General features: G+C 47.6%; 1 protein-coding gene across 3 annotated transcripts in view; it reads right to left on the bottom strand.

Annotated features, from left to right (window-relative positions):
* Window positions 1-25,059, bottom strand: part of Flnb (filamin B) — a 175,676-nt gene that overhangs the window by 46,342 nt on the left and 104,275 nt on the right. For all 3 annotated transcript variants that reach the window (XM_004669088.3, XM_004669089.2, XM_004669090.2), the window contains exons 17-24: window positions 22,535-22,625; window positions 22,121-22,290; window positions 16,686-16,803; window positions 12,668-12,930; window positions 10,180-10,777; window positions 8,564-8,737; window positions 4,491-4,653; window positions 3,726-3,886 (exon numbers count right to left, since the gene is read on the bottom strand). In XM_004669088.3, coding sequence (XP_004669145.1) covers window positions 3,726-3,886; window positions 4,491-4,653; window positions 8,564-8,737; window positions 10,180-10,777; window positions 12,668-12,930; window positions 16,686-16,803; window positions 22,121-22,290; window positions 22,535-22,625 — 1,738 coding nt within the window. The remainder of the gene's footprint in view (window positions 1-3,725; window positions 3,887-4,490; window positions 4,654-8,563; window positions 8,738-10,179; window positions 10,778-12,667; window positions 12,931-16,685; window positions 16,804-22,120; window positions 22,291-22,534; window positions 22,626-25,059) is intronic.

Raw genomic sequence — 25,059 nt, 5'->3', positions numbered from 1 at the left:
GTCTGCAAGAGTTCAGAGAAAGCTTTTGATTAAGAACTGGCTTGAGATGCAGGACAGAGGAGCCTCTCAGGCGAAGCAGCTGGTAAGAAAGTTGAACAGAAGTTCTTACATTCTGAGTCTAAACAACATCCAGGACTGGAGAGGTGGCTTAGTGGTTAAGGCGCTTGCCTGCAAAGCCAAAGGACCCAGGTTGGATTCCCCAGGACCCACATAAACCAGGTGCACAAGGTGGTGCATGGAGTTAATTTGCAATAAATAAATAAATAAATAAATATATATATATATATATACATATATACATATATATATATATATATGCACAAACTTCTCTCCCTCTCTTTCTCCCTGTCAAGGAAATAAAGAAATAAAAATCAAACATTTTTTTAAAAAGGAGAATGGAGGCATGGCTTGGCAGCTAAGGCATTTGTCTGCAACACCAAAAGACCCAGGTTCTATTCCCCTGGACCCACGTAAGCCAGATGCACTAGGCGGCACATGCATCTAGAGTTTGTTTGCAGTGGTTGGAGCCCTGGCACACCCATTCTCTCTCTCTCTCTTTCTCCCTGTCAAATAACTAAATAAAAATAAAATATTATGTCAGGCATGGTGGCACACGCCTTTAATCCCAGCACTTGGGAGACAGAGGTAAGAGGATCGCTGTGACTTTGAGGCCACCCTGGGACTACATAGTAAATTCCAGATTAGCCTGGGCTAGAGTGAAACCTTACCTCAAAAAAAAAAAAAAAAAAAAAAAAAAAACCAAATAAATACAACTTAAAAAAATAAAATATCTAAAAAAAATACCTTCCAGTGGAAGCTGTGCATTATAGACAGGCTAGGCCTGTGTTTACATATTGACTCAATCCATTATATACATTGGTGGAAGACTGTTCCTGTTGCCAGGGTCAGACATGGATTTCACTGAGCTGAAAATCTGAATGGCATAGAAAGTGAAACCCCACCTCTAAAAAGCTAAAGCAGGGTGTGGTGGCACATGCCTTTAATCCCAGCACTCACTAGGCAGAGGTAGAAAGATCTCTGTGAGTTCAAGTCTAGCCTGAGACTACATAGCCTGGGGCTAGAACGAGACCCTACCTTGGAAAACCAAAAATAGAAAAAGAAAGAAAGAAAAAAAAAAAACAAACCTAAAAACTAGAGTGTTGCACCAGGCCAGGAAAAGCCTGATTTATATTTAATCACCAGAACTCCCAGGGAAGCAAACTAGAAATGAGTGTTCATGAAATGTTCTGGTTCCTCAGGAGAGCCTGCCACCTTACTGAAAAGTGTCTCAGCCTGGGACAGACCTGGTATTGGGGAGGAAGCGACATCAACTCTGGGAGGCCACGCAGCCTGAAACAGAGAGACATCCCCATGTGGTGGGAAAGCCCCAGCTGGACATCTGCTGTTCCTATGTCCCTTTGCTCTGTGCTCACTGGAGGACCCCGGGCCCAAACACTCTCTCTGCAGGGGAATTCCAAAGCCCATGACATCATGTGCTTTCCCAAGATGCAAAGTAACACTGCTGATGCCACACCCAGGAGAAGCCCATCTCCCTGCCTGAGGGAGAAGGACACCACAGGCATCTTCTAGGGGACGCTGTTCTGCTCATTCTCGTGGTCACTTCTCTTTGATCCCAGCGTACTGTGGTATGGCAAAATTCAAAAACGGGACCAAATGCTGGAGAGATGGCTTAGTGGTCAAGGCACTTGCCTGTGAAGGCTAAGGACCAATGTTTGACCCTCCAGGTCCCTTGTAAGCCAGATGTACTAGGTGACGAAAGCCTGCAAGGTCACACATGTGCACAAGGGGGCGCACACTTCTGGAGTTCGATTACAGTGGCTGGAGGCCCTGGTGCACCAATTCTCTCTCTTTCATTTAAAAAAAAAAAGGCCAGTTTGTTGGGCTTGCCTAAAAGGGGGGGGGGCAATAACTCCATTCTGCAGCTCACCCCGTTCTCTTCCTTGTAGTGGTGAGGTGAATACACATTACACAGGAAGCACCTCTGGGGATGAAATCCCCTAGATAGTGACTAATTAAAAAACTCTACACTGGGGTTGGGAGAGGGCTTAGTGGTTAAGACGCTTGCTGTGAAGCCTAAGGACCCAGGTTTTTATTGCCCAGAATCTACGTCAGCCACTTGTCAAATGTCGCTGCTTTCTGACCAGTGGGACATTCGGGAGGGTCTGGGTGCACGTGTGCTTGGCATGCACAGAACAGGGACAGAATCAAGAAAGCGCACACCGGCCGCCGCTCCAGAGCCATTCCCGACATCTAGTAGTCAGATACTCAGCCTGTCCCTTCCAGCCTCAGCGCCATCCTATCCCACAGGAGCCCAGAAGGCTCTCTGGATTCCTAAGTTGGGGTTCAGCCCTCTTTTCATCACCCAGAAGGTATAAGCTGCCTTGTGGACGGCCCTTAGACTTGTACTCAAACACAGGACGCGCACACTCTGCCACACTCCACTCTTAGACACGGGTGGTAGTTTGAACGTACACCCCAATAGACTCAGGTGTTCTGCTAAGCTTTCAACTTGAGTCCCCAGCCGTCTGGCTGGGGGACGTGCCAGTGGGGCAGATCTGTCTTCTAGCCCAAAGGTGGGCAGAGAGCCTGGAGCTTTTCCTGGCTTCCTGATGCCTTTGCTGTTTTGCTGGTAGGTGATGGTTTCTCTCTCTGCTCTTCTGCCATTGATTGTAATACATCCCTTCCTCCAATAAGCTGTGTCTGGTTTGGAAGTTCATCCCAGTAACATGGAGCTGGCTATAGCAACATGTATGTAGAGGAGGGAAGTGGTGGTCATTCCACTGAGCAAACGGCACTAGAATGTGTGGAGATCTCTCTTCCTGTACCAAAACTAGAGGTCATCCTGTGTGAATGAATAAACTCACATATTTCTTACCTTTTGTTTTCATCATTATCATTATCATTACTATGGCAAGCCCAGCAGACTGGCCTTTTTTTTTTTGAGGCGTGGGGGGGGGGGATTGGTACACTAGGGCCTCCAGCCACTGCAATCGAACTCCTTGTGGGCATGTGCGGACCTTGAGCATTTGTGTCACTGTACGTCTGCCAGGATTGAAAACACGTGCCATCACACCCAGCTTTTAGGTCACATATTTCATATCCAGACATTTTTAGTTGTCATAAACGGTGTGGGGGCGGGGGAGGCAAAGAGCGGGGAGGTGTTGCAGCAGAAATTATCTAGTGGGTGGAGGCCAGGGATACCGCCAGTGTACAACGCACAGGGCAGCCCTCTGAAACGAGGCGTCACCCTGTCCACAATGCCAACATTGTCAAGGCTGAGGAACCTTGTTGACAGGAACCGTGCACAACATCATGAAGCGGAAAACAAGTTAATGATCAAGAAATTGAATCAGTGCCTTTGTTAGCTGCTGGGACTATCAACAGAAAAAAGAAAACAAGACACATGCTAGAGAGAGGAAAACAAGCTACATAATAGAGAGTTTTGATATTATAAAGAGCCAGCTTTCCCTTGAACCAGGAACTTGGTCTTCTAACATGGAAACCATTATTTCCAGTGAAAGTTCTAAGCCAGGGCTTGCTTTGTCCTGGGACCAAGTTGGGGGTCATCCTTGACGATGAAACCCTTATGAAAACTCTCCTTGCAGCTGATACAAACATCCAACTCTCTTTTCACTGTGAAAGACGGGCAAAAAGTCAGGTGGGTTTCCTCACACACTTGGGGCGCCAAGGCCAGGGCCACTCACCGGGGATGTGGGCTCCTCCATACGTGATGTTGACGTCGTAAGTCCCTGCAGCAAAGGGCACGTACTCGGCGCCGCAGCTGCCGTCCTTGTTGTCCCTGCAGCTTATCTTCGACTCCGACGGCCCCTCGACCGTGATGCCAAGCCCGCCGATGCCTGCCCCTCTGCAAGGGGGCGGGAGCGAGAGGGCCACAGCTCAGGCTAGCTTGCTGCTTTCCAGCATTAATTTTAATCCCCGAATCCCTTTATGAGCCATGCCATTTCACTAACTTGATTCAACTAACGTGGAACACTGCTCATACAGGGGAATGTCTCAAAAACTAAATAGAAATAGCACCGAGACCCCTATTTTCAGGTGTGGGATTCACTTTTCTTTAACTTCCATCCGGTTCTAGGTTACTCAGAAGTTTTACAATGCATCAAGTGTTTCCTTATACTTTTTTATGTATATTTCATCGTTTTCTATAACATAACTCTTAGCAGAAGAAAAATATTTACAGTAGCAGAAACATGCATCTTATTTAAAGTTGTGAGACTGTGACATATATACAGACATAATTTGGTTTTTCTTTGAGACAGAGTCTCATTCTATAGTCCCGACTGGCCTCAAATACACAGCAATCCTCTTGTCTCAGCCTACCTACCAAGTGCTGGCATTACAGGCATGAGCCACCATGCTGGGCTTATAGAAGTTTTTTTTAAACAGTTAATTACCCAAAGGCCATTCTGTTTAGAGAATCAATATACTGAACCTGTAGTCCTGCCTACCTGGTGACCACAGTGAAGACGTTGGGTTTGTTGGTAAAACCCTCCTTCAGTCCAGGACCATGGGCATGAACCCGAGATGGCTGGCAGCCTTCCGTGACTGCCACCTTGAAGGGACTGTTTGGGATAGGCACGTCATCATAGGTCACCTCCACTGTGTGGAAACCTGTCCGGAAGAGCAAACATCAAAATCTCTCAATGCACATGAGCCACCTTCTTTGGGAACATGGCTCTATTCAGGGTTTTATCTATACGCCTGGGTGCTAGGCTGTTCTTTGAAACAAACAGGCACATTAAGAAAATGTTCACGGGGCTGGGAAGATGGGTCAGCAGTTAAGGGCACTTGCTTACAAAGCCAGCTGACCCAGGTTCAATTTCCCAGCCATCCATGTATTACGGGATGGGAGTTCTGTTTGCAACAGCAAAAGACGCTGGGGCCTGGAAATGGCTTAGAGGTTAAGGCACCTGCCTGTGAAGCCTAAGGACACAGGTTCGATTCCCCAGTACCACATAAGCACAAGGTGGCACATGCATCTGGAGTTCATTCAGAGTGGTTGGTGGCCCTGGTGCACTAATTTATTCTCTCTCTCTCTCAAGTAAATAAGTAAATATTTTTTTATTAAAAAAAAAAAAAAACCTTGCTACATGTGTGCACACAAACACCACACACACCCATGCAAGTAAATAGAAAATAGGGACTGGAGAGATGGCTTATCAGTTAAGGTGCTTGCCTCCAAAGCCAAAGGACCCAGGCTCAACCCCCCAGGACCACATAAGCCAGATGGACGAGGTGGCCTACCCATCTGGAGTTTGTTTGCAGCAGCTAGATGCCCCTGGGTGTCCATTCTCTCTCTCTCCCCCTGTATCTTTCCTACCCTCTCTCAAAAAAATAAATAAAAATAAAATATTTTAATGTTTTTTAATTATTTATGTATTTATTCATTTGCAAGCAGAGGGAGAATGGAGAATGAATGGATGGGTGTGCCAGGGCCTCTAGCCACTGCAAATGAACTCCAGAGGCATGCACCCCCTTGTACATCTGGCTTATATGGGTACTAGGGAATTGAACCTGGGTCCTTTGGCATTGCAGGCAAGCACCTTAACTGTGAAGCCATCTCTCCAGCTCCAAAATAAACTATTTTAAAATAAATATTTTTTTAAAAAGGAAATGGCAATGTTAGTATAACCTGACTTTTTGTTGTTGTTATTTGGAGTTAAGGTACTATAGCCCAGGCTGACCTGAAATTCCTTCTGTAGCCCCTCTGTAGCCCAGGCTGGCCTTGAACTCATAGCAATCCTCTTGCCTCAGTTGCAAGAGCAACCATAACTTGCTTAATCAGATTTTTCAAAACTTTATTTGGGCCAGGCATGGTGGTACAGAACTTGAGAGGAAGAGATAGGAGCATTGCTACAAGTCTGAGACTAGCCTGAGACTACATACTGAATTCCAGGCCAGCCTGGGAGACCGTGGTGCTTGGAGTCAGGTGTTCCCCATAAACTTAGGTGTTCTAGATGTTTTGTTCCCCACTTGATGGCAATTGGAAATTAATGCCACCTGGAGGCAGTGTATTGTTGGGGGAGGGCTTATAGGTGTTACAGCCAGTTTCCCCATGTCAGTGGCACACTCTCCTGTTGCTATGGTCCACCTTATGTGGGCCAGGGGGTGATGTCCACCCTCTGCTCATGCTGTTGTTTTCCCCTGCCCCATAAGCCTGTAATCCAAAATAAACCTCTTTTTCCCACAAGCTGCTCTTGGTTGGGTGATTTCTACCAGCAATTTGAACTTGACTGCAACAGTAAAGTAGTACCAGGAGTGGGATTGCTGCTAGACACCTGACTGTGTGGTTTTGGCCTTTTGGAGATGATTTACAAAAGAATAGTGGAAGGATTTGAAACCTTGGCCTAAGAGACACCTTGCAGTGCTGTAAATACAGCTTGATGGACTACTATGTTCAGAGTTGAAAGACCTGAACGTAGCAAGAACTATGGACTGTGAGGTTTGGCTTGTGAGGGTGAGAAAGAGCTTTGCCTGGACTGGGCGGGCAGTTTGTGTGATGAGCTTGCTGTTTTGCCTGAGTCCTGAGAAGTTGTGCAGTGTTGCTTTGCATAGAAATGAACTGGTATGGGCAGAGGGACATGGCACAGAAAGAAAAATCTTTGGGTGAACTGTTGCCCATTCAGCTGCAATTGAGAGATTACCTTTGAGCCCGGGCCAGCTGACCTGCACTGGGGCAACAGGAAGAATGTAGATTCCTGTGAAGGGGCCTGAGTGCTCAAGGAGTGTCCTGTTCTTCAAAGTCTGCTTTATTCCCCCCTGGATTAACAAATTGGCACCCTACCTGGTATTGTGGAGTATGAGAAATTCAGGAAAGAGAGGGTCATTGCGTTTGCAACATGGTCTTGTGTTTTGGAAATGGCCATAGACAGTGTGAAGCAGATTTGCTGGATGCCTGTATGGAGACCCCATGGAGCCAGGAGGATGAACCGTGGGTTGCAATGGAGACCCAGTGGAGATGCTGGGACCATTAGATAGCTTCCAAGGAGAGCTGCTGGCCCCATATGAAGTTTTTCAGGACTGTGAGTAGCCTAGGTGGAGGGGCAGAATTGGAATACCAGAGACTTGTTGCTGGTTAGGATTATTGGACTTGGAGACTTATCACTGATTAGAGTTGTTGGACTTGAAGCTACAGAGTTTGATGTTTGCCCTGGTTGTTTTAAATCTTGTATTGGTTGAACATTTCTTTGCTATGCCCAATGCCACTTTTTGCAGTGTGAATGCTTATTCTGTGCCATTATGGGTTTTTTTTTGGGGGGGGATTATTTCGGTATTGTGGCTCAGTTAAAAGATCTTGGACTATGGGGATGTATGAACATCATTGGGATTGATAAAAACTACGGGGACTTTTAAAGTAGGACTGAATGCATTGCATGTTACATTATGGATGGTTATCAGTTTATGGGGGCCAGGGGCAGAATGTGGTGGTTTGAATCAGGTGTCCCCCATAAACTTAGGTGTCATGGATGTTTGGTTCCCCAGCTGATAGAGATTTGGGAATTAACGCCTCCTGGAGGCAGTGTATTGTTGGAGAGGGGTTATGGGTGTTATAGCTAGTTTCCCCATGCCAGTGTTTGGCACAGTCTCCTGTTGCTATGGACCACCTTATGTGGGCCAGGGGTTGATGTCCACCCTCTCTGCTCATGCCATCGTTTTCCCTGCCACTGTGGAACTTCTCCTTAAGCCTGTAAGAAAAAATAAGCCTCTTTTCCCCACAAGCTGCTCTTGGTTGGGCGATTTCTACCAGCAATTTGAACCTGACTGCAACAGAGACCCTACTTCAAAAAACAGAAAAATTATTTATTTGAGGGAGGGTGGTTAGAGGGGATTATGATCATGGTACATTATTTATATTTATAGAAGTTGTCAAAAAAATTTAAGCTATTTGAGGAGAGAAAATGAATATGGATATGTCAGGACTTTCTCTCATTGGAAATGAACTCCAGATGCATGCACCACGTTGTGCATCTGGGTTTCCATGGGTATTGGGGAATTGAGCCTGATGGGGCAGGCTTTGTAAGCAAGTACTTTTATCCACTGAACTGTTTCCCCAAGCCCCTGACTTAAAAAAATATATTTTTTATTTATTTGTGGGAGGGAGGAAAGGAGGAAGCAATGGAGGGTGGGAAGGAGACATTTGTAATAAAATATTCATGGGATCATTGATGTGGGTAATGGGGATATTTATCATGTTTTCCTCTTTCTTTATGGTTTTCTGATTTATCAAAATTTTATCATCACTGCATTTCATAAAGAAAGATTGTCCATCACCCCTCCCCCCCAAAAAAATCACACAAGTGCACATTGTGCGGTGCTATGAAATCACCCCATCGCTTGTTCAGGGGAGACTGCGACTAAGCTCAGTCCATTTGTTATGTCAGGTCAGGAAGCCAGGACCTCAGTGGACCAGTGATCCACCATGGAGGGAGCAACCAGGTCAGGTGTGGACACCAGCCACCAGGGACACACGGCCAAGCACAGCTCTTACAGTATGAGGGTCACATCTAAGAACGTCCCTCACCTTTCTCAAAGGGCGTGTACTCCACCTGGTAGGTCCCGTCAGCATTGTCCTTGACGAAGCACTCCGTGGAGGCCCCCGAGGGGTTGACTATGTGAGCCTTGATGTGGTTGCCCCCAACCTGGGTCAGTGGCCTCGAGTCCACTGTGAAGTCTGTTGTAGCTTCTCGGAATACATCTGCAGGGCAGCCACAAGGATCAGCACATCACCAGGACCCAGGACCCAGGAGCAAATCCCAGAAGTGAGACGCGTCCCATTTTGGCACCCACTAAGTGCAATTTCAACATCAGCACAGTGGCTGTGTTAATTGTCAAGGTCAGGGTATATTAACCACTTTTGCCCCAAAGAAGCCTACTCTAGAGACACCAAACTGTCCACAGGCCAAGGTGCAGTGGTGTATGCCTGTAATCTCAGCCACTCAGGAGACTTAGGCAGGAGGATCGTGAATTCTAAGCCAGCCTGGGCTGCATAATTAGCCCTCACCTCAAAAGCAGTAACAGGGTGTGGGAGATGGTTCAGTGGGTAAGCATGCTTGCCACACAAGCATGAGGCAAGGTAGAGGGGGCCAATTCCCCCTACGTTTAATTCCCTAGCATCCACACATACAGGTATGGCCATCATACCTGTAACCCAGGTGTGGCTGTGTGCAGAGACCAGAGACTCAGTGGAGCTCACTGGTGAGTGAGACTCTGTCCCAAGGATGTGCATGATGGGGCATGCTCATTTGCACACATACCTGTATGCCACATACACACGTGTGCACACACACACAACATGAACATGAAAAAAGAAGTTTTTTAAAAAAATGAGTAAGGTGGAGTTGCACCAGTCATGCAGAAAGTAACTATGGAGAGGAGCTAAGGAAATGGCAGCACCGTCAAGGTGAACTAAAGCTATATACAGAGTTATACTGAATATACAGATATATATATATACAGATTTATACTGAAGGAGCCTCATCTGAGAGAAGTGGCCATAAAACAAATGTTCAACCATTAATATATATATCTCAACACTTTTTTTTTGTTTGTTTGTTTTTGAGGTAGGGTCTCACTCTGGCCCAGGCTGACCTGGAATTAACTTTGTAGTCTCAGGGTGGCCTTGAATTCATGGCGACATTCCTACCTCTCCCTCCCAAATGATGATTAAAGGTGTGCGCCACCACACCCAGCTTAGTGAAAAACACGTTAATAAATTTAAAAAATAAGTGCTTAATTTTGAGGTAGGGTTTTCTCTAGCTCAGACTGGCCTGGCATTCACTATGTAGTCTCAGGCTGGCATCAAATTCATAAGGATCCTCCTAACCCCAGCTTCCCAAGCGCTAGGGCTAAAGGTGTACACTACCATGCCTGGCCGAAAAACACATTTTACGTTTCATTCTAAGTTCCAACAATACAGTATGTGAAGATTTCACATTAAAAAATAATAATCATCAAAAATAAAGAAAATCAAGATTTATGACTTTGCCACAAAACCTGGCAAACGCCCACTCTCCAGAGAGAAACAGAGAACGTGGGTGGGTGGTGACAACCTCTGCCAAGGCAGCGGAGCCCCAGTTCACCCCACAGCCACAGGTGACGCCCCAGCCCCACAGCTGGCTGGACGCTTTGTAAACTAACCTTTTCCTTCTATTCCGGGCCCGAAGGCTTTGACCTTGCTGGTGTCCACGGCGGGCGCCACGCTGACCCGGGTGGGGAAGTGGGGCACGAGCTGGCCGCCGTACGTCATGGTGAGCGTGTACATGCCAGCCGTCAGGGGCACGTAGCTCACGGCACAGGTGCCGTCCTTGTTGTTCTCGATGCAGACCTCGGCCTGAGCTCCCGAGTCCGAGACGGCCTCCAGGCCCAGTGTGCCGGGCCCCGCTTCCGAACAGTCCACGCAGAGCAGCCCGGCCTCCCCCACTTTCCCCCGTTCGAGTCCCGGGCCTGATGCCACCACTTTAGAGGGGTCAAATGGCAGCTCAATGTCAGCTTTGAAAGGAGACCCAGGGATGTGAACTTCTTCAAAGAGGATGTTGACAAAGTATTCGCCAGGTTTCGTGGGCAGGTAGGACACGGAGCAGGTCCCGTCGCCATTGTCGGAACACTCGATCTTGGCCTCACATGGGCCTTCCACAGTCAGGCCCAAGCCCCCGGTCCCAGCTCCTTTGGTATCGATGGTAAACTCGGCGGGCTTGCCGACAAGACCGCCCTCTAGGCCAGGGCCATGGGCCTTCACCTATTTGAACAGAGAATCAAACTTACAAGGCAAGACCAGAGATGGCTTAGCAGTTAAGGCACTTGCTTACGAAGCCTAAGGACCCAGGTTCGAGTCCCCGGGACCCATGTAAACCACAAGGACAAGGTGATACATGTATCTTGAGTTCATTTACAGTGGCTAGAGGCCCTGGTGTGCCCATTCTTATTCTCTCTCTTAAATAAAAATAAGAAATATTTGAGAATCAAAGCTATGCTCTACCTCAAGTTGGTACTGTCTTCCAGCCAGAACTGCTTCCAATACACATGGCCAACACTGACACACGGCTCAGCCAAGTTTCCCTGGAGATGTTGTGGGAGACACACACGCACATGTGCCGTGAAACTGTTAGGACATGGATCTTGGTGCAGGAGCAGGAGGTGAAGGGAGGCCTACCTCCAGTCTCCACCCTTTCACGGGCATCCTCTAACAAACTGTTCACAGGCCTGCATGCCTGTCCTCGCAGTCACTTGGGAGGCTGAGACATAAGGCTTGTGAGGCAGCTGTGGGACTGGATGTGAGACCTACCATGCTGAAGTAAGGGCGTGAAGAAAGCCCATCATGAATCAACCAATCAACTTCTCTCTCCCTCTTGAAGAATCATGAATCAACATTCAACCTCTTTCATGAATTAATCAATCAATCTCTTCTCTCTCTAACTCACAAACCCTACATACAAAAAAAAAAAAAAAACTAAATTGTTTTCTAAAAAGAAAATGAAAACTTCCTTTGAGTCACCATTTTGTAGGATTCGTACCATTCAGATCACTTAAAGTATTCAAAATACTTGAACCAGGAATGCTAGGAACAATGAGGATAATGCTTTTAAATTTTTTTAAGTTTGTTTACTTGCTTATTTATTTATTTGTAAGCAGAGAGATAGGGAGAAAAGAGACAGAATGGATGCACCAGGACCTCCAGCTACTGCAAATGAAGTCCAGATACATGTGCCGCTTTGTGCATCTGGCTTTATCTGGGTATCAGAAAATCTAAACACGTCACTAGCCTTGTAGGCAAACACCTTAGCTGCTAAGCCATCTCTCCAGCTATATAAATATATAGATTTAGAGAGTGAGAGAGACAGAGAGAGAGAATTGGTGCTTCAGGTCCTCAGACACTTAAATCAAACTCCAGACACTTGCACTACCTAGTGGACATGTGTGACCTTGTGCTTGCCTCACCTATTGTGCGGTCTGGCTTACTTGGGATCTGGAGAGTTGAACATGGGTCCTTAGGCTTCACAGGCAAGCACCTTAACTGCTAAGCCATCTCTCCAGCCCCAATATTTTTTAATTTTATTTTTGAGAGAGAGAAAGAGAAAGGGAGAGTAGAGAGAGAATGAGAGCACCAGAGCCTTCAGCCACTCCAGACACATGTGCCCCCTTGTGGGCAGGTACAACATTGCACACTTGCATCACTGTGTGTCTGGCTATGTGGAATCTGGAGATTTGAGTGTGAGTTCTTGAGCTTCATAGGCAACTGCCTTAACCGTGAAGCCATCTTTCCAGTCTCCAATGTATTTTTAGATAACACTACTATGCTTATAGAGTGAAAACCTTAGTGCAATGGTCACTGGGCTGAGACCTTCCTACTTACTGTCTTTTCCCATCCTTACTGGCTGCCTAGTGCCATTATTATACCAACCAATAAAGGCCAAGGGTCTGGAGACTGGGATCTCTCACCAAAGTCTTACAAACAGACAGGGGGGGGGGGGGGGGGGGGGCGGGGCAGGGGTCGGTTGCACTGCCCAGGAATCTTTCTCAGGGAGTACTAAATGCACTTTCATCACTAAATGACTTCCAAAGATCCCCACGAGTCAGGACCAGACCACGATGCAGAGAACAAAGTTCTCAGCCCAGTCCCAACGCTAACCTTGGTGGGATCGGGTGGCAGCATGGCCTCCACGGTGTACGGGCTCCCAGGGGCAGGGTGTCCATCGTAGGTCACATCCACAGCGAACAGCCCCTCTTCCCGTGGGATGAACTTGGCTGTGCTGCTCTCTCGGCCAGCTACTGGCGCTACCAGGCAGGGCACAACCTTTCGAGACGGGCTGAGGATTGTCACGTCCAGCTTCCCTTGGCCTCCTGCCCCTTTGGTGTCAATAGCAAATTCCTGATCTTTCCCAACTTCAACCCCTGGAAGAGGAAAACAAGCCCAAGAGATGAGCTTACAAAGCTTTAAGCAGCAAGAATAATTGTAAGCTAGGCTGAAGAGATTGCTCAGTGGTTAAGGCACTTGCCTGCAAAGCCAAAGGACCCAGGTTCAATTCCCCAAGACCCATGTAAGCCAGATGCACAAGGTGGCTCATGTGTCTGGAGTCCATATGCAGTGGCTAGAGGCCCTGTGGCATGCCCATTCTCTCTATCTGCCTCTTTCTCTCAAATAAATCAATAGAAATAAAATCACTAAAAAAGAATAATTGTAAGCAGGGGCAGAAAGGTTCTCTGGAAATTGAGCTTTCTCTTAGTTGCTGTAAAAAATAGCTGAGTCCAAGAGCAAGAAGTAAAAGTGAGTCTAATCCATTGTCCTCTTCAATTTTCATGGCAAGTCCATGGGATGTTTATTATTAACAAAAGGCCTTCAGAGGTGGGAAAACCCAGAAACTTAAGTGTCTAGCCGGCCACAGAGCCAGGAGTCAAGCCTAAATTACCTAAGCCCATGATGTGCTCTGACAAGTTATAACCAGTATGTTTTTAAATATTGTATTTACTTACGTATTTGAGAGAAAGAGAAAGAGACAGATTTAGACAGACAGAGAATGGGCATGCCAGGGTCTCTAGCTACTACAAATGAACTCCAGATGCATGGATCACCATGTCTGCATCTGGCTTATGTGGGTACTGGGAAATCAAACCTGGGTCATTAGGCTTCTCAGGCAAGCATCTAATCTGCTAAATCATCACTCCAACCCCATAATCAGTATGTTTTAATCCAGCATGATCCTCTTTTTTTCTTAACACTCCTGTAAGTAAGTGTTTTGTTTACTTAAAAAAATTATTTACAAGAGAATTGAGAGAATTGGGTGCACTAGGGCCTCCTGCCACTGCAAATGAAGTCCAGATGCATGTGCCACCTTATGCATCTGGCTTTACGTAGGTACTGGGGAATTAAGCACAGGCCACCAGCCTTTGCAAGCAGGCATCTTTAACTGCTAAACTATATCTCCAGGTCCTATTGACTAACTCTTAAAAGGAAATACTGTGCCATCCTTCCCTCGAGAAGGCAAAAGCCACAAAGCTGGCCAAGGTAGGGACAGCAAAGCAAGCTCTGGGAATTGACTCAGTGATGGTGTTTAAAAGCTCTGTGTACCAGGCAGGTGTGGCAGCACATGCCTGTCACCGCAGCCATTACGAGGCAGAGGTAGGATCATCACTGACAAATATGAAGCCAGCCTGGTCTACATAGTGAGTTCAAGGCCAGCCAAGGCTAAAGAGCAGGACCTGACTCCAAAAAGGAACAAAAGTTTTTGCAAAGTGATGTTGCTGCAGGAAACCCTGGTACTATTTTGACACAAACAGGGAACAGATTTCAACTAAAACAAAAGCATTGGGAACACAGGGCCCTGTCTCGACCCAGGCACGTCTCGATTCTGAAGTTGTAAGAAGTCTGCCAAGATGATCATGGCTGGGCCACAAGTGAGAGGGCTTAGAACTCCGTGCCCCAAAGGGAAAGAGACTTTTCCTAACTGGCATCCATATTTTTCCTGTTCTGGATTCTAAACTTGCGGGCAGCGGGGGAGGGGGAATAACAAGGAGACAGACTCATGAAATGTCTGGGCGGCGAGTGACTGCTACATGCTGAGCGCTGCTGGTGGAGCTCTTGTTGTGAAGCCTCTGGAGCCATGAGCTGCCCGTGTGTGTATGTGTGTGTGTGTGTGGTGTGTGTGTGTGCGCGTGCGTGCGTGCGTGCGTGCGTGTGTGTACTGGGCATTGCCAGAAAAAGTACTCACTTAGGGAAACCCTAAGAACAGGTGTACCATAGGTGCACACCTCGAACACAGTAGCCTTGTAGCATTAGGGGTCCTATAACTAAAGTGTGCCAGGTGGATGTATCCAGTCTGGGACCCCCAAGCAGTGAATACCAATGAGGGAGACCTAAGACCTTGATTTCCAAAGGGCTGGGTGAGGACTCTATGTCAAGCAGGGTAAAAGAAACGCTGCCACGCGCTTCTCTGGGCACGTCTGCGTGGCACATGCAGAGACTATAGAAGCAGTAAGCTGATTTGGTTCATCCCAGGAAGAGGGTAAAGTAACAGAGGAAATAACTTAACTCTCAGCTATAACATTTTTCTAGATAACAAAGCAGATTTGTACATCACATGCATGGAAATGTTTGTATGTACATCCATGTTTGTATGTGCATACATGTTTGAGTGTGCAGGTGCACGTGTGTCTGTGGAAGTCAGAAGATACCTCTGGTGTCATGCCTCAGGAATGCTATTCATGTTTTGTGAGACAGTCTCTCAATGGGCTGGAAGTTGGGACTGGCTAGACAGCAAGCCCCAGGGACCCAGGGACACCTCCAGCTCCATAGTACCGAGATTGTAAATGGGCACCACCATGCCCAGCTTGGTTATGTGTGTGCTGGGGGACGAACTTGGGTCTTCAGGTTTGCAAGCAGAGAGAGGAATGGGGAGAGAAAACAGGAGCACCTGGGCCTCCTGCCACGAAAAACGAACTCCAGATGCATGGGCCACTTTGTGTATTGAACCTGGGGGCGTCAGGCTTTGCAAGCAAGTGCCTTTAATTACTGAGCCATCTCTCTAGCCCTAAAAACTAACTTTTTTTTTTTGAGGTGGGGTCTCATTCTCGCTCAGGCTGGCCTAGACTTCACTCTGTGCTCTCGGGCTGGCCTCAACAATCCTCCGGCTTCAGCTCTTACATTCTTTCTGCCAACTCTTCTGCAATGGTCCCTGAGCCCTTGAAGGGGTGATAGAGATGTTTCATGTGGCAAGTACATTAAAATTTAACACGAATGAATGAATTTATAACAGTCAGATGCCCAGGCTGCAAGAAGGCTCGGTGAGTAAAGTGTGTGCCTTGCAAGTGTATCAAAGTTCAAATCCCCAGAACCCGCATAAAGCCAGATGTCATAGCATTTGCCTCTGAAATCCCAGGTGGGAGGCAGAGACACAAAAGTCTTCCAGAAGCTTGCAGGTTAGCTAGCCTGAAGAACGGAATGGTGAACGAGAGATGCTATTTTGAATGAGGTCAAAGGCACACCCCACAAAATTGTCCCTAGACTTTCACATGCACCTCACATACAAACGAATGAACCCACATACTACACATAAGGTCTCTAACGAGCTAAAGAAATATTGAGCATAGGCATGCATAGAAGAGAAGTGAGCATGGTCGTTGTGGTTTGTGGGTGTCAAGGAAGAAATTTTTACGCTCAACTGTTAACCTTAATGTAAGTCAGATGCCAGGGGTGGTTGGCACAATAAGAAATGCATCCATATAATTATCTTAGGTTAATTAAAAATAAGATGGTATTTTCATGGAAAAAAAAAAAAAAGAAATGCATCCGAAGACAACATGCTCTTGCGTCTCTTCAAACGAAAACACCCTGTGGTGACATCAGCAGTTAGAGAGGGGTGACTACATGCCTGCCTCCGCATGATCAGATCGCTGAACTTTTAAACTATTTCTCTAAGTGTGCTTTTCCTCCACTACCCATTCCCTGCTGTGCAAAAATGAGAAACTTGGTGGGTTATGAGATAGGCGTGCCATGGAGCTTTTCCTAACAATGTCCCCATTCAATGCCAACGCTGTCCATTTGCAAAAATCCCTTGAGAGGATCTCCGTGACAATCCCACCTTCTGAAGGAAAGTTAACAGCACCACATTTTCTGGTCTTCAGTGATCCATACCTCAACACCAGACACTTACTATTTTCCAGCCCATTGATTTTTATCTTGCTCAGGTCCAAGGGGGCAGCGACATCCACAGTGAAAGGGCTTTTAGGAATGGGGTCTCCACCGTAAGTTACCAGAACCTGCATGTTACCCTGTAAAGAGAAAGAGGGGAAAAAAGTACACTACTTCTGGATGGCAATACATGTAACTGCCATCTGTACCTCCACTCTTCCCCAGGATACGTGAGATGATCCCCCCATCCTGCACCCTGAGAATCCAGCAGGCTCTCAGGCACACTGCAGAAAGCAGTCACTGACCAAGTGTTTAAAGGATGTAGCTTTTGGCATATGCCTATTTTCTCACTTTCTTTTTGTAATAAAAAGGAAGATAGATGGGGGGGGGGGCTGTATCAGTGAAAGGGGAGGAGTAATTTTCTATAGTTTTTAACACTGAACATAGAACAAAGTGGCCTCCTACCTCAAGGGTAAACCATTTCAAGCTAAAATGTGCACAGGTCAAATTTGAGAGAGCTGAGAGCAGGCCAAGGCCTGAGGTGTCCTTGTAGAGCTGAGGGGACCAGACACTGCAGTGCTCCCAACGTGTCAACTCCTCGGCTCCCATTTGCCCACTAAGCCCTCAAACTCCTTGAGAGCTGGGTCTCAAGCTTATTCAGGGATGCTGGAAATAACCCTTCCCTCCCCGCACTAAGGTTTATGGTTCCAGATTTGAAGTGCTTAGGAGAAAAGCAAAAATCCTCTGCCTATTAAGCCCACCCACCCTATCAAAGAAAGCGAGTTCTCATCACCAGTTACCCAGCAAAACAACTCAGACCGGGGGTTAAGCCTGCGTGAAACAGCCTCACATGGGGAGGAAAACCTCCGATATCATACACTGCCAATGCCTAGTGCAAGTTCACTTTCCCCTCGTCCCAGCTAAAAATCTACTGGGCTTTCCTCCCCATAGGATGGTCTGGGCAGTGATACCCTGTGTGGTCCACCCAGGTGGCACTGCCTGCAAGACATGTTTCCCAGACCTGACCTCATACTGCAAAACAAAGATCCAAAACAGGGGTCCTAAGCCAAGTGCAGTGGCGCATGTCTTTAATCCCCACACTCGGTCACAGAGGCAGGAGAAATACCATGAGTTCGAGGCCAACATGGGACCACAGAGTGTGCCAGATCAGCCTGGGACAGCAGTACCTCAAAATTCCATGCCCCTCCCCAAAAATATATTGATCCAATTGCCTAAAGGGGGTGGTCAAGAGTCTTCCAAGGTTCCCTCTCCTCCAGAGCCTCCCAAGAAGACTTCAAAGTAGGGACCACTCCCCTCCACATGTGAGTGCGTTCATGGGCGCCTCCCTGAAGGTGTTATGGTAGCATACGGACTCAGCGGCTCCATATATAGCACCCAATGGTCCCAGCTTCTCAAGCGCATAGAGGAGTATGCGGTGTGAAATTTAAGCCACCTGAGTCTGCAGATACGCAAAGGAAGCAACTGTCCTTGAGTAAAACATCGCCTCTGGGAAGGTCATCAAGCCCCTACCATGACTGGTCCGCTAAGGCAAGTACAGTTCTGATTCTAATATCATAACAAACATGGGCACATCCAACATTCACATCTCCAGTCAACTCTGGCCCACAGGGTTATAACGCCTCAGAAATATAGTGTGTACTGGGCATGGCGACGCACGCCTTTAATCCCAGGGCTTGCGGGAGGGGGGAATGACAGGCTGATCACAGTGAGTTCCAGGTCAACCTGAGCTAGATAACTGCCTCAAAAAAGAAAAAAAAGTAAAGGTAAAATAAATAAATAAGGAAAGAATAGGGGCTGGAGAAATGGCTTGGCAGTTAAGGTGCTTGCCTGTGAAGCCTAAAGACCCCAGGTTCAGTTCCCCAGTACCCACATATACGAAGTGGCTGCCTTGCTAGAAAGTACTAGTCTGGCATTCTCAAAAAACTCCCCATGATGTTAATAAAAATTAAAAAAAAAAATTAAAAAACACACACACACACACATACACACACACAAAAAAAAACTCCCCATGAGAAACTGCCCATGGGCTTCAGGCCTGAAAGGAGTCCCCTTCCCTCACGTCAGGGTCACCTTCCTTTCTGCCTGGCCCAGCAATCCCAGAGTACAGCTCACACGTGTGCCTCGATGCTGCCGTCGGGTCACCATGTTCCCAGGCTGCCCTGCTTGTGAACTCAAGCCCATGTCCCTAAGTCACTCATTCCACTGCTCGTCTAACACGGAATTGAGAGAGAGCCAGGCCCAGGACTCGGGGTGAAGATGAGAAGGTGTATGGAGGGACCTTCAGGGGGGTCAAGTAGCAGAAATGTCTTATATATGTCCTTACAACCTCTAACTTATTAGAGATCAGAGAAGGGTCTCTTCTTTCCTTAACTCTCTCTAGATCTGTTTTGCCACGAACAACCTGAGCCCCTCCTGGGAGGGAGTTCCCCTTCACAGAATTTAAATCTGGTCCTGGCACTGGGATTGGTTAAGCTCAGCCCCAGAACTTGTCCCCAGGCTGCCCTCTTCTGAGTGGGAAGGGGAGGGCGCCACAGTAAGGGTAAGGTAGACCCTCACGGGGGGGGAGGGGGGACCCCTCTTTTGGCTGGCTGTTCATCTCTCCTGAGCTTCCATGTCCTGGGAAGCCTGCCTGCCCCCCACCCCCGCCCTCCACATGGCAGGTGCTCTCTGCCCTTCCTTCTCTTTCCTCACAAAATGGGCTCTCAGACCTCGTAGGTGCGTCCATTTTCCCTTCCTCGCCCTGGTATGTTCCTGAATCAAACCCTTCTCAGTGTGGTTGATCTCAATGCTCAGACACAAACTCAGGGTTTGGAGTTCAAGGACTTCCCGGAACCCCAAAACCCGTCATAACATCCTATCTTATCCGTGGGGAACTCACAGTCCAGGAGGAGAGGCAATTTATTTTCTTTACCACGGGGAACTGTGCGGAATAATCAGACTCCAGGGCTGGCACGGGCCGGCACTCAAGGAAGCCATGTGTACGCATCACAGCAGCATCTGACACACGGCCCCAAGAGGCCTCTCAGCATGTCAATGGTCCCCACACACGCAGCTACCAGAACACTAGGTGAACTTGATGTTGGGGTCATTTGAAGAAGTGCTTCCCGGTTTGGCAGCACTTGGGCTCTTAACCTCACCTTGACTGGCAGCACCCAGGGCAGTCAGGTCTGCCTTGCTTTCTGGGTGTACGAGCCAGACTCTTGCCTCTTCCTTCTGTCTGTGACTGACTTACTCCTAGCTGCTGCATGCGCCACTCTGTGCGTGTGGCTCTGCATGGGCGCCAGGGGGTTGGACCCAGGCAGGCAGTCTTTGCAGGCATGCACCTTTTACCTGCCGAGCTATCTACCCAGCCCAGGAGCATTTTTAAAACTTTTAAAAAATGTATTCATTTGAGGGCTAGAGAGATGGCTTAGTGGTTAAGCGCTTGCCTGTGAAACTTAAGGACCCCAGTTCGAGGCGCAATTCCCCAGGACCCACATAGTAAGTCGGATGCACAAGGTGGTACATGCATCTGGAGTTTGTTTGCAGTGGCTGGTGGCCCTCGTGTGCCCGTTCTCTCCCCCACCCTCTCTCTCTGCCTCTTTCTCTGTCTGTTGCTCTCAAATAAAAACAAATAATATGTGTCTTTCTTTTAAAAAAATTATTTGAGAAAGAGAGAGTGAAAGAAACAGAGAGAGTTAGAGAGAGAACGGGTACGCCAGGACCTCTATAGCCACTGCAAACTCCAGATGCATGCACTACCCTGTGCATCTGTCTTATGTGAGTGGGTCCTGGGGAAACGAACCTGGATCCTTAGGCTTTGCAGGCAAGTGCCTTAACTGCTAAGCCATCTTGCCAGCCCTTAAAAACTACTTTTATTTGTTTGTGGAGAAAGCCTGGGTCTCCAGCCATTGTAAACAAACACCAAATGCTTGTGTCACTTTTTGTGTCTGTGCTGGGAAATTGAACCTTGGCTGGCAGGCTTTGCAGCTTGACACTTCAGCAACATGGAATGCACACATCATACTGAGCAAACGTCTCTACCGTCCATCTCCCTGGCACCTCATCAGATGTTTTTACAGGCACAGGGAAGAAGCAAGTCTCCAGACAAGAGGCCACATTTAATTAATACAATGCAATGCATGAACCTGCCTCCCAAGAACTGCTTCCACTGCCAACTGGAAGTTTTCCTAGAAAAGATGTTATTTAAAGATGTATAGCGCCCCCCAGCCAAAGCAAGGGGGCAGCCACACAATCCCCCCATTCCTACTAGCACTCTGTATTCCCAACTTGACTCTTGCAGCTCTGGGCTTAGTCGACCCAGGCAGGGCAAGGGCGCCTGAGCGGGGTTTCTGCAGACAGCACGGCCCTTGTCCTGCGTGGGGCGATTTTCACGCAGGGGCTCCCTCCTCCTTCCAGAACGAAGGAATTTCAGAGGCTGAGAACAACCGTTTACAGTGCTAGGTGTGAATTTGAAAATCCAGACTTTCCTGCTGGGGTGTCTGCTGCCCAGACTGTGGAAGGGCAAACAGGACACAGAACACAGTTTGAAACAAACATAGTGGGGTACAGAATCTCCACTGTGCAAGACAAAGAGAGTTGGGGAGACGGATGGTGGTGGAGATGTTTGCACAATACAATGGATGCATTTCATGTGGCTGAAGTTACTATTTGTTTTCCTACAGAAAGTGTAAAAACAAACAGACATGAACCTATGCAGAGGGTGCTTTTGAGACGCTTATTGCATAAAATTAAAAAAAAAATCAGCCTAAAGCCAGGCGTGTTGAGACACGCCTTTAATCCCAGCACTCGGGAGGCAGAGGTAGGAGGATGGCTGTGAGTTCGAAGCCACCCTGAGATGACAGAGTGAATTCCAGGAGAGCCTGAGCTAGAGTGAAACCCTACCTCAAAAAACAAAAACAAAAACAAAAACCAGCCTAGATGAAGAAATCCATCAGAATTCACGCATTTTGTAAAATGAAACAACTCACGACCCTACATAGCACTCTAGGCCTCACGGATTAAAAACTGAACTGGCTCTTTGAGAAAAGGTCCCACAAAACACACCTCATAAAAAAGAAGTAAAAGAAACTAAAAGGGTCAGTAAGGAATACTGCAGGTGTGGGAACTGTTTTTGTTAAGTAATTAATGCGAGCCGCGGAGGGGGGGCCAGTAGCAGTGGGAGGTGTGTTTGAGAGAAAGGTAACTTTAAGCTCATTGTTTCTCAGCTAAAGCACTTGGTGTCTCTACTAAACCCCGAAACTGGGGTGGCGATATGGGACTGTCTTCCTGCTTCCCTAGGAACCAAAGGCAGTGCCTACCAGGGTGTTTCTTTGTCCCCCAGATGCCAAGGACAAAACGCCTGGTGGGCCACCTAATGCAGTGAGGAGCACTCCCCTGCCGTGGAGGCACCCAGTGCCGTGGGGAGGGTGCCTGGCCAGTGGAGTAGGACCATACCTGCTGGGTGGGGGTGTATTTAACGGTGTGTGAGTAGTCATAATTGTCGATGACATCCAGGTCTCTCACGGCGTCACCGGGAAGGGGGCTGTCGAACTGCACGTTGAGCGGGGCTTTCCCGGCTCCCTTGGTATAGACGGTGAAGTGGGTTGGTTTTCCATTTTCCACACCTGAGAGGACATGAAGCGAAGGGAGGAAGACAGGGTGGACCTGGGAACTTTCACTTTTAGAACCTGTCTGACAGGTTCAACTGGCAACACTCAGGCCAGGAGGCAGCCAGGGACAAAGTGAGTGCACAGGGCCAGCCACATCAGCCCTTCCCGGAGAGAAGTCCCTCAAGGACTGCACATTTTTAAAATGCCCAGTGCCCCTGGCTGCGGGAAGCCCAGGAGAGCCGCACCCATGCCCTCTCACCTGCTTTGCTGAGCCCTGGACCTTCCGCCTTCACTTTGCTGGCATCGTGGGAAGGGTCGACCTTGACTCTGAAAGGGCTGGCGGGGATTTCCTGAAAGCAAAGCACCAGTCTCAAAAGGAAAGTCCCCTGGGCCAAGGCCAGAGCCTAGCCTTCCGCTCAAGACTGAGACACCATCTAGGTGAGCAGGTGGCAAGCAAGTCCACATTCACTAGCATCAGGTAGAGACCATCACAGGTCACTTATGAGGGCCTGGGACTGGATACCACCACCAAGTCTGCAAAGACTGTCTTTGCCTGCATCAGGAAGGTGGACATGTCCTTTAGGAATAGCTGGGGAGTAAGGTGTAGAGACTTCAAGGAAGAAATAAAAAATAGAATGACTATAGTCCTTCAAACAATAATGTGAGAAGCTGTCAGAATAAAGGAATGGATGAATTCAATGACATCAACTCAAGACCACTAGGTACACAATGTTGTACAGAGACAAGGCTAAGCCAGGGGCTGGGGAGATGGCTCAGTGGGTATACTGTTTGCCATGATAGATGAAGACCTGAGTCCAGATCCCAAAACCCACACAGAATTCAGGAAGGTAGACGACGATAATTCTAGTGACGGGGAGGCAGAGACGAGAGGATCCCAGAGGACTCACTGCCTACCTAGTCTAAGGTAGTGTGGGCTGGGGAGACAACGCAGAGCTTAAAGGTGCTTGCATGCAAAGCCCAAGGTCTTGGAGTAGATTCCCCAGTATCTATGTAAAGCCAAATGCACCAAGTGGTGCACACACCTGGAGTTCGTTCGCAGTGGCAGGAGGCCCTGGTGCGTCCATACGTTCTCTCAAATAACTATTTTTAAAGAAGAAATTAGGGAAGAGCAGAATGTGGTGGTGCATGCCTTTAATCCCAGCACTTGAGACGCACAGGTAGGAGGATCACCCTCACTTCCAGGCCGTCCTGGGACTACAGAGTTCCAAGTCAGCCTAGGCTAGAGTGAGACCCTACCTCAAACAAAACAAAACAAAACAAAACAAAACATTAAGATAGAAAGAGTGATTCAAGAAGATATCTGACATAGATTTATGGCCTCCAAATGTATGTGTGCATGAGTGCTCCCACACATACAAACATGCATGCATAAACTTAAAAATAAAAGAAAATATAGCGAGGTGTGGTGGTGCATGCCTTTAATCCCAGCACATGGGAGGCAGGAGGATCATCATGATTTTAAAGCTTCCCTGAGACTACACAATGAATTCCAGGTCAGCCTAGGCTAGAGCAAGATTCTACCTCAGAAAATCAAAAGATAAAAAAGAAAAGAAAAAAAATTTAAGTAATTTGATTTGGGGCTGGAGAGATGGCTTAGCAGTTAAGGTGCTTACTTGTAAAACCTAAGGACCCAGGTTCAACTCCCCAGTATCCATGTAAGCCAGATATACAAAGTGCTGCTTGCATTGGAGTTCATTTGCACTGGCTAGAAGCCCTGGTATGCATGTATGCATGTGTGCTCTCTCGTGCTCTCTGCCTCTCCAATCCCCTCCCCCAATAAATAAACAAATAAAACATATTTTTTAAAGTTAAATTATTTATTGATTTATTTGAGAGCGACAGACACAGAGAGAAAGACAGATACAGGGAGAGAGAGGGAATGGGCGCGCCAGGGCTTCCAGCCTCTGCAAACGAACTCCAGACGCGTGCGCCCCCTTGTGCATCTGGCTAATGTGGGACCTGGGGAACCGAGCCTCGAACCGGGGTCCTTAGGCTTCACAGGCAAGCGCTTAACCGCTAAGCCATCTCTCCAGCCCTAAAGTTAATTTTTATTATCAGGATTTCAAAGGTCCCTTTTTCAGGGCGCTGGCACCTGATTACCCATTATCACACACCCAACACTTCAAACCAACCCTCACTATGAAGATTCAGGGCAGAGACCAAAACTATCACTTGTGAGAGGTCAAAGTAGGACACTTCTAAAAGTGGCCTAACTTTCTAGCCAAAAGCTTTATGAAAGTTTTAACAAGTAGTCTCTGTCTACAGCCCTACCTTTTTTAAAAATGTTTTTATTTGCAAGCAGAGAAAGAGAGAGAGGAGAGAGAGAGAGAGAGAGAGGAGAGACAGGAAGCATGGGTACACGAGGGCCTCCAGCAGCTCCAAATGAAACTCCAGATGCATGTGCCACTTTGTGCATCTGTAGAGCTCTACTTTTAACCAGACTGTCAGAGAAAGAAATGAAAAGTTAGGTTTGGATTTTATTGTTTCCTTTTTTGTTTGAAGGAACCTGAGGGGATTATATACATATATGAAGAGGGGGAGAGGGGGGAGGGAGGGAGGGAGTTCTCAAGACACTTTTCCAGTTGCTTTAAAAAAAAAAAAAAAGGGCTGGGCGTGGTGGCGCACGCCTTTAATCCCAGCACTTGGGAGGCAGAGGTGGGAGGATTATGAGTTCGAGGCCACCCTGAGACTCCATAGTGAATTCCAGGTCAGCCTGGGCTACAGTGAGACCCTACCTCGAAAAGCCAAAAAAAAAAAAAAAAA

The sequence above is a fragment of the Jaculus jaculus genome, chromosome 16, assembly GCF_020740685.1.
Source record: "Jaculus jaculus isolate mJacJac1 chromosome 16, mJacJac1.mat.Y.cur, whole genome shotgun sequence".
Classification (NCBI taxonomy): Eukaryota; Metazoa; Chordata; class Mammalia; order Rodentia; family Dipodidae; genus Jaculus; species Jaculus jaculus.
This window is presented reverse-complemented; position numbering and strand designations above follow the sequence as displayed.